Source organism: Condylura cristata, unplaced genomic scaffold (assembly GCF_000260355.1).
Source record: "Condylura cristata isolate star-nosed mole 26May11 unplaced genomic scaffold, ConCri1.0 scaffold00024, whole genome shotgun sequence".
Taxonomy (NCBI): Eukaryota; Metazoa; Chordata; class Mammalia; order Eulipotyphla; family Talpidae; genus Condylura; species Condylura cristata.
The window spans coordinates 29,761,386-29,777,665 of record NW_004567125.1 but is presented as its reverse complement, the minus strand read 5'-3'; the positions used below and the strand labels follow the sequence as shown (position 1 = coordinate 29,777,665).

Sequence of the window (16,280 nt, the reverse complement as noted above, 5' to 3'; positions counted from 1 at the left end):
CCTGCCCCGGAGGTGACCACATGGCGCGGCAGACCTCTCCTGACCGCAGGCTGCTCCCCTCAGCAGTGTACTTCGTCGATCTGCCTGTTCTGCTCCCCATTCTGTCTCTGGTGAAGCTCTTACCGCCCCTGAGCCTCTGGCCTGTGCCCCAGTTCTGTAAGCACAAAATAAATAAATCTTTCAAAAAAAATGCACACAAGAACTGGGGTACAGTTCAAGGGTGCAGGGGGTGAGAGGATTCACCAGACAGAGTGGGGAGCAGTACAGGCAGATTGACAAAGTATACTGCTGAGGTGGGGCAGCAGGAGCCACATGGTGATCTCCCTGGCCAGGGATTGAACTCAGACTGAAGAGCCTGCAGCTGGCTTCCTAGTGCTGCGCTTTAACCAGCTGCACCATCAGGGAGGGCCCCCTCCTAGCAGCCTTTACCAACACTGGTGCAACATCCTATCCTGCTTAATGGGCTCTGCGGTACCTGGGCACATGTCACTGCAACCTCATGGTCATGGCTAACTGGCCCATCTCTGTCCCCTTTTATGGAAATTCTTCATGCCACTGTGTTCTGCCTCTGTAGACACAGGCTCTAACAGCTGAGTTTACAAATTCCTAAGTGGGGGCCTCCCTGGTGGAGCAAGGGGTTAAATGTCAGCCCTATAAGGCTACTAGCAGCCACTGCAGCATGAGTTCAATCCCCAGCCAGGGAGCTGACCCGCATGGCGCGGCAGACCTCTCCTGTCTCGCCCGCTGCTCCCCTCAGCAGTGTATTTCAGTAGCTCTACCTATTCTGCTCCCCACTCTGTCTCTGGTGAACCCTCTCATACATTGCCTACCTCTGGCCTACACCCCAGCTCTTACATGCATAAATAAACGAAAATTAATCTTAAAAAACAAAAAACAAAAAAGCCCTAAGCCTGAAAAACATTCTGAGGGTCAAGTGTGGGTCTTGCTGCCTCACAGCTCCAGCACAGCACAAGGCTGTCCCGCCCTTCTGTTTTGCCCAGTACTCGGGCTCAGCCACCCTTTGATGTAAAAATGGAAAGCCTTCCTGGAGGACATGATCTGGTCACTATAATTACCTTTTCTGTTGGGCTGGAGCCAAATGGACATCCCTTCCTAGGCGGGTGAAGCCACTCCTCCTGGGCTGTGGCTCTCTCCCACCACCAGCGGGAGCCCTTTATCTATGCAGTGACAGATAAGCCCTCCCAGCTGCCTTTTGTCCTCTGGCTTTGCCTGCGGTCAATTTTATCCATCTTTCCCAGCTTCTTCTCCAGGTGGATTACTCACTGGATGACAAGCTCTCAAGTCGGCTCTGGCTAGATTTCACAGCTCACTTTGCAGTGAGGAGATGCGGGGGAGAGTGCTGATGTCACAGCATCTGCTCTTTCCTCCATCTGGTCACTGAGTGTCCCACACACCCGGACAGCTCTTCCCTTCTAGGACCTTCGTCAGTTGCTAAAGTTTGATGTTCTCTGGGTTACTGTATTTATGCATTCCTGTCTATTTTCATGTGGCTTTAATTTCTACATTTTTACAGAAAATGTACGTTCAAAGGCTCCCTGCCTGTGCCTTTTTATCAGTTTCCAGGTGAGTTTGGTTTGCTTTTCCCCCTACAAGTTTCCAAGGTCCCCTCTCCCCTCAAAAACAGCCTTAATCGTTTTTTTTGGGGGGGTGGAAGGTGGGGGGAGTACCCAACGCAGATGAGAGGGCCTAAGACATCCAGCCTCTGATTTACACTGTTCATGTCCCTGAATCACTGCAGTAACGACAGCGGTGAGGATGAAGGGGACAGAGGGTGGTAGAGGTGAGGGCAGGCGACTCTGAGGATTATAGAACATGTTGTCCTGAAGATATGGGGGGGGGCTCCCCAGAGTTTTGCAAGGTCTTTGCCTGGGTTACCAGCAACTTCAAATGACAAATGTTCAGGAGAGGGAGTTTGAGGTGGGGGAGGGGCTGGCTTGGTACGTTTTAGAGGATGTCTGGAATGCAGCTGACTGAGACAGGATGGTATTGGGGGCACTGTGGGCCTGGACAGGGTGTCAGAAGTTGGGGTGAAGTGGAAGGACCCGGGGCAGGCAGACCACCGGCTGTTTGAGGGGCACTGGGTTGAGTCAGGGATTTCTTTGGCATGGGGGGTGGGGGGCAGGGTGTGACAAAAATCTCCAGCTGGCTGTGGTGATGGCATAACTGTGCATGGACAAAAAATGCTGCATTAGCCAGGGCAAAGTGTGTGTTCCGTAGAGTCTCTCACAACAGAGCTGCTAGCAACAAGAAAAGAGGCAGCGGCCTCTTTCTCCTGGGATTAGGAGAAAAGAGGCCTGGGTGCCAGAAGGGCGAGGTTTCAGGTGTGGGGAGCACTCGTGAGTAGAGAGGGATGGTCTATTGCCAGGAAGAAGCTAGAGGGACAGGTGGAGGGGGCGAGCATCTCCTGATGGGAGCACCAGGGAGCCCGCAGGCCCGGGTGGGGCAGAGGCCTGGCTGCTGTGCAGGGAGAGGGTCTGTCTACCGAGGTGACTGGCTGATGGGAATCGTGGTGCTCATCAGACTGCTTTCATGGGGACATGTTGGTCACGGGGAGACTGGTGAGGACAGCCCTGAGGACAGCAGGCCTGCTGACTGCCCTGTCTCATGCAGCCCTTGGCACTGGTGCCTCAGCCAGAGTCCGTTTATCAGACTTGGGGGTGGTGGTGTACGGAGGTGAGGTGGAAACCTGGACGGAGCAAGTGATGGGGAATCCTCAGGGCAGTCAGCTGAGCCAGAGGGGTGTGGGACCCTCCATGGCCGGTGGCCTCAGAAGCCCACAGAGGACAATGAGCACAGGGGCCAGCCCCGGGGGCTGAGGCCTGTGTTCAGGAGGCTGGGCCACCAGGTGACCGCGGCCTTCTTCACTGCCCCACGGCATGTTTCCAGCCTCTCAGTCATCTTTTTCTCCCTGTGTCAAACCTAACTGTTCACCTCATGGTCATTGTGATCCTGGTTCCAAGGTTCCCTACTCTTTGATTTGCTCAATTTTGAGGCATGATCCTTGTGTTTTAAATAGAACATCGGTTCACTCAGGTTCTGACAAAGGGTGGGCCCCCATCTCCCGTAGCCCCGTCCTGGTGGTTTAAAACTGCATCACGTGGAAAGGTCCAGATTAAGAAGCACAGCTGACGTCTCTTCCTGTCTGTTTCTTGCAACTCTACACACACAGGAGTTTCTCCACCAGCACAAAGGCAGAGTATTTTAAAAACCTAATTTCTAACAGTCATGATTATTCCGTGTTTTGGATAGCTAGCACTCGAGACTACCTTTCCTGCCTTAGATTTCTATCTTACTTCCTTTTATTTTGTTGTACCTGTTCCACTCTCTCCTCTCTATACCCTAACAGTTTTAGCATAAGTGCCTAAAAGCAATCCTTACCTTCTTACAACATACAAAGCCCCCAATCCTGTTTAATAATATTTAATATCCAAAAATAGAAGCACTTGTGATCATACTACACAATACTTTTTTTAAAAAAAAACAAACTTCTCCAATTAAGCAATTAAAAATCTTATCAGATACGTGTCGATTTCTCTGCTGGATCTTCCTCTTGGGAGTGTCCTTATTTCCTGTACAGAAGAGGTGTGATGGTAACTTTCTTAGGTGCTATGCCTGTTTCTCTTGAGTAATTGTTTTTAGAATTGTGTGCAGAATTCCTTGCTGCCAGTTACTGGTTCTGCACTTGAGGTGACACTTGACCCCATGGCCTTCGCGTCTCATGCACATGAGTGTCATTGCTCTGTGGGCCCTTTGCTCTGTGGCTGTTTTCCTACTTTCCCTAAGATATTTTAGGACATGCTGCCTTTTTCTCATGATTTGTGTCTGGTCACTTTCTGGAACGTGCTCAGCATTACCTATTCTCCTTATTAGAATGAAATCACATAACTATGTCTCCTGTTAGAAAACAGCAAGACCAGACCTTAGACTTCTGCTTTCCTATTTTCCATCTGTTTAGAATGCATTCTGGGTCATTTCTTCGCAGCTTTCATTCAGTTTGTTCATTCTTACTTCTGACGTATCTAATTGTTTGAGTCTTAGCATCTGTGATAGGTTGAATGGTGGACCCCAAAAGATTTGTTCATCTGAATGTGACTTTATTTGATAAAGCATCTTTGCAGATAGGCTGCACTCTAAACCCAATGACAGGATCCTTGTCAGAGAGAAGAGTGAGAGAAGCCCTGTGAGGCGGAGACTAGGGTGATGCCAAGGCTGTCTCGCGCCCCTGGAAGCGGAAGAGACAAGGTAAAGCCTTGAGAGGAAGTACAGCCCTGCTGAACTAAACCGCGGGCTTTACTTGGACTTCGCCTTGATGTCAGACTTCTGGGCCTCCAAAACTGGGGTAGAATAAATTTCTGTTGTTTTAAGCCACCCAGTTTGTGGCACTTTGTTACAGCAGCCCCAGGAGACTAATATAACATCCAGTGCCATTTTTGAAGGTCTCTCATGCCTTTTATTTTTCTTTTCATTTTAGAGTAACTTTAGGTTTGCAGGGAGGGCAGAGAGAGAGCAGAGAGCCCCGTACAAGCTTTGCCAGCCTCCCCTGACCAGCTCCAAGGAACAGGGGTTCCAGCTAGGACACACCAGCACCTCACTGTCACCTGAATGGCAGGCTGTGCTCGGCTTCCAGCAGTTCCTGCAGGCCCCTGCTCTGCACGCAGTTGTCGTGGTCTCCTCTGATGTGGGATGGTTCCGGGGCCTGCTAATTTTCCACAGCCTAATGGATCCGTGGTGTCCAGATCAGCTCTTTTGTAGCATTTGCCTCCATCTAACTGTTTTTTATGCCACCCAGTTTCAGACCCAGCTGTCCCTGGGGTCTGATCGTGGCAGAGTGCTCCCCAATAAAACATCATCACAGCAGAAGTGCTGCTGTTTGGAGCTGGGGTGGCCAGCCCCCAACCCACAGTCATGCTGGGTGCTCTTAGAGGAGGTAAGCAGGCAGTGTGGCTCTGGGTAGCGTGAGGTCTGACCTGTCTCTGCCCTGGGTTCAGCTCTCCTTGTTCTACAGCAGGGAGAACTATCAGACTTTACATTGGGCCAAGCAGGCACTGCCCACCCCCAGCTGTGGTTCTCTTCAGCCACTGCTTCTTCCAGAAGCCTCTAAGGTGGCTCAGACTCAAGAGTGAGACCTCGTGAATCTCGCCACAGAACTCCTTACTCACTGAACCTGTACTTCTAAATCACATAGTGTCACAGACCAATATAGCCACAAACATAAATTAATAAAAATGGCGCCTTCCCAATCATACTTAGTGAAATAAGCCAGAAAGAAAAGGAAAAATACCGGATGGTTTCTCTCATAGCAGGAGCATAAAGGACCAGGGGGGAAATAATAATAATGAACCACTATATACCATAGACATTTTACAGGGGTGGGGTGGGGAATGGGATAAAAAAATGGGGGTGGGGAAGTGCATGGGACTGTGGTGATGGCACACGGGTGATTTGGTGATGGGAAGCCCACGGGGATTACAACTGAGATGGAAAAAGGCACAAAATGGTGTAAAAATAAACTATTATATTATTTCAAAAAGATTCCTGACTCATGTTCCCTGGACATGAATGATCCTACACCCCCACCCTGGACTCCCGACCCCCCTCCTCAGGCCACGCCAATGCTCATCTCAGTAACTGCCGGCTTGAGCCAGAAGTCGAGGTGGTCTTTGACTCTTTCATTTGTTTTCCACCTACATTCAAAGCCTGTCTCACTGGTTCAACCTTCACAAAAAGATCTGGGATCTGAACAGACACACACTTCCTCCTGGCTAAATGCCGGGTGACACAGATGGCCTCCCTGCCGTCAGCCGGCACCTTGGTGCCCTGCCATCCTGCCGGGCCCTCTCCCCACCAGGCTTGGGCTTTGGGCCTCCTTAGGCCTCATGCCTCGCAGATACAAAATGTTTCCTTTTACAGAAAGTAAAAAAGCAAGAAAGTGAAACACATTCAGTAACAACCACAATTTGAATTTTGAGCTCTTCCCCAGGCCTGTGATGCACCACAACATCCCCATTAGTGATGGGCCGTCAGCAGAGAAATAACCAATAGAGTGCACAAGTGCACACCGTTCAATCGTGAGCTGCTCCACACACGAATATAAAAGGCTTTGCATTAGAAGATTCTGTCCAAATGGTGCTAAGGCCAGTGTACTGAGCAATTCTTTTTTAGTTTCTTTAATGTTATTATTTGATGTTTTTATTTTTATTTTATTTTAGTTCTGTTCTGCACAGTTTTAAGATTGGCTAGGCTGAGCTATGATGATTAGTAGATTAAATGTATATTCAACTTACGCTGCTTTCAGTTTCCAGTGGGTTTACCAGGATGTAACCTCTATTAGAACTCCCCAGCAGAGAGCACTCCCTTGATCCCAATCTCATCTTTCAATGTTTTAAAAAATCTCTGCTCCTCTGTGGTCCTCATTGCTGGTTCTGACCCATCTCATGAAGCTCTGAGGCAACTGCTTCTCCCAAACCACTGATAATCCCCCAGAGGTCAAGTCAAGGGCCCACAGGTCAGCTCCTCAGGCCTGGAGCCTCAGCGCTGCTCAAACACCACAGTACCTTGGGGTCCTGCACACACTTGAACCTACTGGTTACCCAAACCCTCCTCCACTCGCTCCTGGAGCCTTGGGGGGCCGGGGGCAGGGTGTGTGTGTGTGGGAGGCTTCTGACACCACCTGACTCAGATCCTGAGGCCGACAAGTCCCAGCGGCTCCGCCTTCAGGATGTTCACAAGGCCCTTGTTTTCTCCTTCCTAGAACTCTCTCCTGGGCTGGACTGGGTCCAGACTCCAACCCCATCTCCTGCTTGGCTGGCGAGTGTGCTGCCCTGCTAGGCCGTAAGAGGTCAGTTACCCTGCCCCCACTTCCACAGCTTGGAGATCGCTGTCTGGGCTGGCCCACGGTTGCTCCTCCCATACGCCAGCCTTGCTCACCTACTCCAATCATGCAGCCCTAGGCCTGCCCTGCACTGCTCTACTCACAGCTTTCTCTACTCACAGCTTCGCCCCCAGCCCAGACCTCTCTACCCGTTTCCCTGCTGCCTGCCCTATACATCTAATTCTGGTGCTCTGCCATCCGCCTTCACCGCAGTCTCTGTTTTGGATGCAGGCACAGGGTGGGGGAGCGCCATTCGCATCGCCCCATCTGCTGCCCTGCCACATGTTCTGTACCTGCCCCCAGAGCACACTCAGGTAGAAGGATGAAGGACAGACAGAGCTGGCCGAAGCAATGAACCTGGGGCTATGGCCCCTCCACACTCACTCGGCTTTGCTGGGCTTGGGGCTTGGTGCCTCTGCGGAGTCGTAGTCCCGTACATCCTTTAGTTCATTCATCTGGCCAGTGAGCACCTTGGCAGCAAAAGCCACGATGTACTGAGGGAGGGGAAGACACAGGTCAGATGGGGAGCCCGCATCAACCACCCTCCCAATGGCCATGTGCTCCTGCCACAGGCCCTTTGCACATGCTATTCTGTTGCCTAATATACCCCTCTTCCCTGGGCGAACCTGAGAGGCCCTGTACCTAGACCACTGAGAGTCCCGGGGATCGGGACTGAGGAGGGTCAGAGGCCCATGGAGTTATGGGGCAGATCACTTACCAGAAACCAGTAGAGGTTCATGAGGGTGAGCAACAGCAAGAGTGCATTAAAGAAGAAGTAGAAGGGGATGTCGGGCACTGAGCGCAGGCTGCAGTGGCATGTGGCATATAGGACCTTGAGTGGAAACCAGTAGAGACGGAACCAGAACCTGTGAGGAGGGGGGCAGGTCAGAGAAAAGTACCAGCCTGTGGAGAAAAGTACCAGCCGGGGATCCGCCAGCCCTGCCCATCCACCTGTCGGCAAACATCCTTTTCCTGTTGTCCCCTCCTTGTCCCCCTCTACCCTACCGTCTGTCTTCATTCCTCCTTTAGCCCTTCCAGCTCCACCTGAGCTGCTTCTCACCCACCCGAGCGCTCCCATTCCCTGACTGCCCCCACGCTCCTCGCCAAGAAAGCCTCTTTCCCTGTCTGCCCCTGCCCACCTCCGCCTGCCCCACCGCTCCTGCCAGTTCCAGGGGCTCACCAGCTGAGGCTGAAGCTGACGCACCCCAGGTCTGCCACCAGCGCGTGCACCCGGTGAGTGGAGCCGCCCCGGGACTTGAAGTAGACGTTGAGCTTAGTGAACTCCAGCTGCACATCGCTGATATCGTGCAGGAAGAGCACAAGGATGCCCACGTTGTGATACCTGAAGGGGAGGGGAGGTGGTGGAGGGGGAGGAAGAAGAAGAGATTGAAGGGGGGTCACGCTGGAGACCCTTGCCCTGCACTCAGGCCCTGGCACAAGCCCTCTCTGCTGCATTTCCAGGCTTCTGGTGTCCCTGCTCATCCCACTGGGTCAGGAACTAGGCCGTACCGGCCCAGGCACCCCAATCCAAAGGTCCTGTCCTGCCCCACCTCGCTGGGTCCTCAGGGGACCCAGGAGATTCCCTAAAAGTTCCTTCTCGGCCCTCCTGGTGGTACAGCAGAGTAAAGCACTGCACTGAGAAGCTAAAGCCACTTCCACATGAGTTCGATTCCCGCCTGGCCAGGAGGTGACCACATGGGGTGGCAGACCTCTCCTGACCCGCCCGCTGCTCCCCTCAGCAGTGTACTTCATTTGCCTGTTCTGCTCCCCACTCTGTCTCTGGTGAAGCCTCTTGCCGCCCCTGAGCCTCTGGCCTGTACCCCAGTTCTGTATGCACAAATAAATAAATCTTTAAAAAAAAAAAAAGTTCCTTCTCTATCCCTCATTTCTGTGACTTCTGACGCCTCCAAGACAACTGGTCCTCACAGGCCCAGATCATTCTGTGTCCAGTTCCCCCAAGTCAAGCATTCATTCCCTCGGTGAATCTCATGGCTCAGGTGACATTCCCAGATTTATACACTAAATGTGAAATTACAAACTGTAGACGCACCTCAAAAAGACCATGGCCGGAGTCTTCACTGGTGGCCTAGGGGCTAAGTGTCAGTGCTGTCACCACTACTGCCTGAGTTTGATCCCCAGCCAGGGAGCTGACTCACATGGCACAGCAGACCTCGCCCACTGCTTCCCTCAACAGTGTAATTTAGTAAAATCCACCTGTTCTGCTCCCCACTCTTGTCTCTCTCACTCCCACCCTACCCCCCCCCCCGCACTTGTGGCCTACACTCCAGCTCTCTCTCACACACACACACACACACACCCCATGGCCTAAGGCTGCTACAGTCCCTCTGGTCCCACCTCACAGCCACTCAGCCAAGGGACCTGAGTCATGCTTCGTCTTTCCCTATAAATCTTTCTCACCAGGTCTCCATCCCCTCCCTGCCCCCAACCACCACCACCTATCACAGCCCTTTGCACATGCTGTTCCCACAGCCCGACAAGCACCTCCAGCCATTCAAAGTCTCCTTCACTGCCTTTCTACCTGCTGTCCGCGCCTACCTACACCTATGACTCCAGCCCACATCCGCTTCCCACTCCTCCACATCCCTGCAGTCTCATCTTCCAACTTGATTGCTCTTCAGAGTATCACCTTCAAACAAACTGCTACTTTTCTGTTCTTATCATCTGACTTTATCCTCTAGAGCAGGAGTGACATTCAATAGAATTTTCTGGAATGATGGGGATTGTCTCATATAGGAACCTCCAGCCAATGAGCAGCCTGAACGTGGCAAACAATCAGCAGACGTGACTTTACTCAAGTGCAACCCAAGCTGGAGTAGCCACCTGTGACTAGCAACTGCTACACTGGGGCTGTGTCTGGAGCAGCCAGGTCACCAGCAAACACGAGCCCTTTATGTCTCGTGAGATCTTCTGTCAGTCACTTCGAAGAAGAGAAGAGGCAAAGTGAACTTTAACGTGTATCCTCATGAGCTCACTGAGTCCGAGAGGTTGTCATTTCAAGCTGCAGCGACTCCCTCTGACTGGGGTGGCCTCGCAGGCAGCGGGCACACTGACGCACTCGGGCTCCCCTGTGCCAGCTGCAGCGTGCTGGCCACACCAGGCCTGTCTGTGTGCTCGAGGCTGTAGCCCCGTGGAGCTGTGCATGGCTGATGGCAGTGAGCATGTGCTGAGAGGCACCCCAGGGGGCTGTCTATGTGGGGCTGGGTGGGACTGGCAGCGCTCTCACCCCACTGCTCCCTATCTCACCAGAACCCTCCCCGTGGGGCCCCGAGTCCCTGTGCCCAGAGTCCCTGTGGCCAGGCGCTGGCCTCCGCCCCACACTGTGCCCTCTCCCCCACCTCACCCTACCCTTCCCCGTCCCCTCCTGAACTCACCGGAAGGCATAGGAGGAGACGATGAGGACCAGGGTGACCACGTGGTGGATGAGCATGACCACTGAGTCCTTGCGCCAGGCATCCATGTACAGCGTAGCGTAGATGGAATGACCATAGAAGCTTCCCTGCAGCAGGTAGGCGACTGCAATGTCCTGTGGTACTGCCATGCCTGACGTCCAGTCTGGGGAGAGCCAGACTGAGCTGTCGGGACCCCGGGAGGCCCTTTAAGCCCCCTCAAGCCAGGCCAGCACCCTCCTCATGCTGGGGCATGCCATGCATCTCTGAGGGTGTAGGGAATGGTGGCTCTCCTGTCCCAATTATCTACCCATTATTTTGTGTGAATAGATGTTATTTTTTAGAGCAGTTTTAGATTTGTTAAAAAAAAAAAATCCGTCCCTTGAAGGATTTCCAACTGCTCTCACTGTCCTAATGGACCAGGTTCCTTCAAACCAGCTGGGATCTCTGTCCAGGAAGCCACTTCCTCCTAGCCACCCCTTACCGGGTGGGAGCCGCCACCCTCTCCCCTCTCCTGAGTGCGGCCCTCCCAGAGTGGCCCGAGGTCCCTTTCCCGACCCTGCAGCCTGTGTCCACCCACACTTAGGCTTCCTAACTGAACCCACCCTCCAACACCTCCTCCCCCAGCTCACGCTAACACAGAACCCACTGGACTATACCCTGCTCTTCAATGGCTTCCTCCTGCCCACCTTCTAAACCTGTACCCCCCAGGCTCCATCCTGGGTCTCCTGACACCCCACGCACCCCTGACCTGGAGTCAGACACTCCAGCCTCCCTGGAGCCCAACTGCCTCCAGAAGGCTCCAGTTCCCCCAACTCAGTGCTGACCCTTCAGCTGTGCCCTGTTCTCCTGCCACTAGGAAGCACTTGGACACCTTCAGCACCCTCTTCCATCCGTACCTGGCTGCCTCCACCCCAGTCCTGACAAGGCCACCTCCACCCAGCCTGCCCTGACTCCTCCCAGTCTCAAAAGGGGCCCTGATCACCCCCTCCCCTCTGGGCGCCTCCTTGCTGTGAAGGCACAGACTTGGTCCCAGGCATGTGCCTCTGGGGACGAACACAGGGCTCAGGGTGCGTGGCCACAGGAGCCCTGGGGACAGTTGCCAAAAGGAGCTGATGAAGGATCAGCCACACAGGGCACATCACTGAGCCGAGGAAAGGGGGGAAGCCCTGACCCTCGCTGTAACGTGGACGAGCTGAAAACAGGACGCCGAGTGAGAGGCCAGGCACAGAGGCCACAGGGTGTGGTCCTTACGTGAAGTGCCCGCGGATCCGCAGGCGGGACGCAGATGAGTGGCTGCCAGGGGCTGAGGCAAGGGGGGTGAGTGACTGGTCACGGGCAGGGGCGGTCAGGGGTGTTTTCTTGTGGGTTCACTGACCACTAAAACTAGATAGAGGTGATGGTGTATACAACCTTATGAATGTGTTAAATGTCACTTAGTTATATACTGTAAAATAGTGGACATATTAAAACTGGCAAAAATACACATATATATGCAGGTGTGTATTATAAATAAATACATACATACGTTAGAACCACTTTTCAGTTCAACAGCAACAGGATTATTCACATGGTCATGCACACATCTGCTGAGCTCCCGCTGTAAAACTGAACCCCTGTTCCCACTCGACACTCGCTGCCCCAGCCCAGCCCTGGCCCCCACCCTCCTGCTGTCTATGACCTGACTCCTCCAGGGCCCTCACAGGAGTCAGCTCCTGCAGAATTTCTCTTTGTAACTGGCTACAATGGCTAATTTCACATAGTGTAAAGTTTTATTAGGAAAAAAAAACCTCCAAAAATAAAATAAGAGCTTCCTCCCACCCCCCACTTACTTTCACACGTCCAGCTACTCCCCAAGGCCCTCCCCAGGTCCTCCTCTCAGCCACCGGGACCGTGGGAGCGTGGACCTGTGAGACTGTGGTCGTGGGACCTCCCTGTCTCCCCCACACCCTCCCAAGCCTCCATTCCTCTTCCCGTGGAGGCACCCCGGACAGGTGAGGGGTGCTACGTGGAAATGCGAGGCCACGGTTCCCAGCCACCGAGCTGGCAGTGAGGGAGCAGCACACCCTCCACGCCAGCCCACATCTAGGCGTGCATCTGACTCGGCGTCCTGCTCCTCCCAGGGCCACAGCCCGCACCGTCCCTCTCCGCATTCTCAGCCCCATGCTCTGTGGCTGGGTGCATGCAGACGGTGCCATTCTGCTTTCTTTTGTGCGAGTGAGCCAGACTTGCAGTTGCTTGGCGTTGGGCACGGAGCTGCCTCTGCTTCTCCTCATGACCCACGCTGAGGTAGCAGCTGCCTCTGTGTCCGTGTAGCGGGCACCTGCTGTGTGCCTGGCTCTGGCTGCCTAGTCCCGTCTGAAGGCAACTGTGAGGTTGGAAACCTGCTAGTCACAATGACTCCACAATGACTCCTGGCCCCTGAGGTGGGGAGAGAAGTGGCTGATGTGAGAAATGTTCTGAGCGGTGTGCTGGAGGAGAGGGTGGGGTGTGCTGGAGGAGAGGGTGGGGCAGCGCCGGTCAGGGACAGACCAGGAGCTGGGTTGGGATGCCCAGGGGACCGGTCCTGAAGTGGGGGAGGGAGGCACACCGCTCAGAACATTTCTCACATCAGCCACTTCTCTCCCCACCTCAGGGGCCTCCTGGCCCCAAGTGGAGTCATTGTGACTAGCAGGTTTCCAACCTCACAGTTGCCTTCAGACGGGCTAGGCAGCCAGAGCCAGGCACACAGCAGGTGCCCGCTACACGGGCACAGAGGCAGCTGCTACCTCAGCGTGGGTCACGAGGAGAAGCAGAGGCAGCTCCGTGCCCAACGCCAAGCAACTGCAAGTCTGGCTCACTCGCACAAAAGAAAGTAGAATGGCACCGTCTGCATGCACCCTTTGGGGATCTACCACGGGGAACCGGGGAACGCTCTCTCGGTCGGGACAGAGGTGGCCCCGTGGGCAGCATGGTCCTACAAGGGCAGACAAGTACCCATGTTTGTCCCGCGACGATGGAGCCCGGTCACCCAGAGCCTTCAGGCGACACACATGACAGCCCCACGCAGCCCAGGCTTTCTAAACCCGCCAGCCTCTGCTCACAGACGACACGGCAGCCACCTTCTCGCCCATCGCCCCCTCAGGCCCCACGACTCCATCAAGCTCCATCACGAACACAGTCACCTCTCTCCAACTTCATCCCTCCTGCTCAAACACACAGACCTTGCCGCCCCTGCTTGTCCCCCAACCCTGCTTTCCTCACATCTCCACACGCCGGTCAGAGGGTGCTTTTCAGAACCCACCAGCCGACCTCCCTGTCCCTTACTGCAACCTACCCCATTCAGAATGGAACCCAAATTCCTGCCACCCTCCTCCTGCCTCCCACCCGGGCTGGGCATGCCTGGGCCTCTGAGCATGCTCACCTCAGCAACCTGGACCGACATAAGGGCTCACCTTCCCCAGGAGCCTCCTGAGCCAGGTGGCTCCTTTCTTGCCTCTGGGGTGCCTCGATGGCCCGGATCTCTGGGCTGGCTTCATGTTGGCAGGTAGACCCCACGTACCCCTCCCACCTTGCCTGCGGGGCCCCTACCTTTGAAAATGGAGGGCGGGTCATGAAAGAAGGGGTAGTCAGTGCCAAAGAGAAGGTAGGCACTGTAGCTCCATGCACCCAGGTAGAAGAGGAACTTCCAGGCACTCTCCGGCATCTTGGCGGCATCCTTAGGCTGGAGGTGGCACCGCTTAGCCAGGGGCTGTGGGCAAGAAAGCGGCAGGCCATGATGCTGGGACGACCAAGGCCCCAGACTCCCCGGGTCAGGCAATGTTGGTTAGGACTGCCCAGTCCCACAGCCACCTGGAATGTAACCAGAGCCCATGTGAGCCTGCCAAGGCTAAACTTAGTGTCCAGCTGTCCAGAGACTGCTCAAGGAGGGCGGGTGGGGGTGGAGGGATCTGCGGGACATGAAGGGAGGCTGTGAACACAAGGTGGGGGATATGTGGGCATGAAACCAGGAAGACCAGAGGGGTCACCCCGGGGGAGTTGGGGGGGCTGGGGGTATCACAGGAGCTGTGGCTAGGGTGAGGACCAGGAAGAAAGGATTAAAGAGAAGATGTGGAGGGGACTATGGGTGAACCTATAAACAGTAATTTGAAGGCATGGAGGGGGACACTGGGAATACAACCCCAGTGATCCCCAAGGGGGAGACATGAGGGAAGGGGTTGCCAGGGAGGAGGAATTTGGGAAGACCAGAGAGTATCATGAGTCTGAGGGCTTGGGGGGGGGCGGGCAACAACAAGCAGGGGGGCGGCCAAAGGAGAGAAGAGGGCCAGAAGAGAGAGGGGACCAGGAAGGGAAAAGCGGTCACAGAGATGTGGACACGGCCTGAGCCTCAGACCTGAGAGGCTATCAGGGAGAACATGAGGGAAGAGGGGACAATGGCACCATGAGCTTGGGGAGTTTGGAAATCCAGCCCCCCTGGGGTTCTGGGGGCAGGGCTGCAATCCTTGGGTTCCAGACTCAGAGCAGCCAGAACAAGCTGGTTCCCTTCCCCCAGGCTGAAGGCACCCCCAATACCAGGAGTTGCCATAGAGACAGCCAGCTCCAGTAACCCCTGGCAACCAGGCGGCTGCCAAGAAGATGAGCTGGGGAGGCTGCCTGTTTCCTGGGAGGGGCGAGCCTGTGTCCTGGGGTGGGGGCCCAACCTCCACACATTCCAAGAGTGAAAGGCATATGACCTCGCTGTGCCCCCAACAGGGCTCTCAGGCATGATCCCTCTGCCCTGGCCATCCAAGAGTGGCCCACCACATCCCCATCTTGGGTTCCCACCTTCCCATTTCGCGGCTGGGAATTGGGGTGGCCAGGGGAGCCACAAAGTCAGACTGTGATTATGCTGACCGATGGAGGGGCTCTGTCATGCCTGCCCCCTCCCCAGGGCACGGGATGGCAGAAGTCTCTGTTCCAAGTGAGTGATATGGGGGTGGGGGTGGGGACAACGGGCAGCCAGACGACGCCCCATCCCCGATTAACAAGGCCCAGCCTCTTCCCACAGCAGAGAAAGGGCCCTTTGTTGGCGCCAGGACTCTGTGCCTGTACCCGCTGCCACCTCCAGCCAGACTGGGCCTGGGTGACTCCAGCCCATCCATAGGATAGCTACGCTGCCGAGCCGGTGGGGGTTGGGGGCAAGCACTGCAGGGGGCCCCCAAGGATGGGAGGGACACAACGCGCCAATGTCACTCTCTTCTGTCACTCGGGCTCTGTAGACGTTGGGCGATTCAGTTTCCGCCCCTTGAAGGCGGCACAGTCCAGCTCCTAAGGCTCAAGCCATGGCACCCCCAAGGCTGTGACCACAAGCCTGGCCGGGCCCAGGGCACTGCCTGCCCCGATTGGAGGGCAGCGCTGACTCCAGACAGGCGCCAGGCTGAGACCCCGCGTTCCAGCTTCTTCCCCACAGCGACTGACAACCGGCCCTAGGACCTCGAGTCCCGCTATGCGCGGCCGGGAGGCGCAAGGCGCAGGGCCCCCCTGAGCGCCCAGCCCTCCCTGTCCGCGCCTGCCGCTCCTCAGTCCTGGCTCGGCCCTGCCCGAAAGGGTGCGGGGCTGCCGGGCCCTCACGCCGGCCCTGGGCCCCCTGGGCCTCCTCGACAGGAAAGGGTTATGTATGCCCCAGTCCCTCTCCATCTCCACCACCACCGTGTCGGGGTCCGTAGTCCCGGTACCCTCAGATCGGCCACACCCCCGTACCCATTCCCAACCCGCGCGACCTAAGGGGCGAGCTTAGGTTCGGGATCCCACGTCCCAGCCTCCCCCCGCCTGAGGACCCCCCACACTCCAGTGACCCGAACCGTAAAGGCAGAAAGGGGCCCAGGGCGGCCCAAGGCCCCCTAATGTCCCGACCACCCGGCCTCCCGGCCCCGGGCCCGGGTAGCACTGACCCGAAAGAGGCGCGCGGTGGCCGCGGAGCGCAGCGCAGTCCAGCCGAGCGCACCGAGAGCCAGCAGCAGCAG

At 55.5% G+C, this 16,280-nt stretch overlaps 1 protein-coding gene across 1 annotated transcript in view; it reads right to left on the bottom strand.

Annotated features, from left to right (window-relative positions):
• Positions 1–16,274, bottom strand: part of CERS1 (ceramide synthase 1) — a 17,786-nt gene extending 1,512 nt beyond the window's left edge. The window contains exons 1-6 of the mRNA XM_004688599.2: positions 16,209–16,274; positions 13,870–14,029; positions 10,285–10,465; positions 8,073–8,234; positions 7,611–7,758; positions 7,277–7,386 (exon numbers count right to left, since the gene is read on the bottom strand). Of these exons, the coding sequence (XP_004688656.2) occupies positions 7,277–7,386; positions 7,611–7,758; positions 8,073–8,234; positions 10,285–10,465; positions 13,870–13,984 (716 nt within the window). The 5' untranslated portion in view covers positions 13,985–14,029; positions 16,209–16,274. The remainder of the gene's footprint in view (positions 1–7,276; positions 7,387–7,610; positions 7,759–8,072; positions 8,235–10,284; positions 10,466–13,869; positions 14,030–16,208) is intronic.
• Between the last annotated feature and the right edge of the window lie 6 nt (positions 16,275–16,280).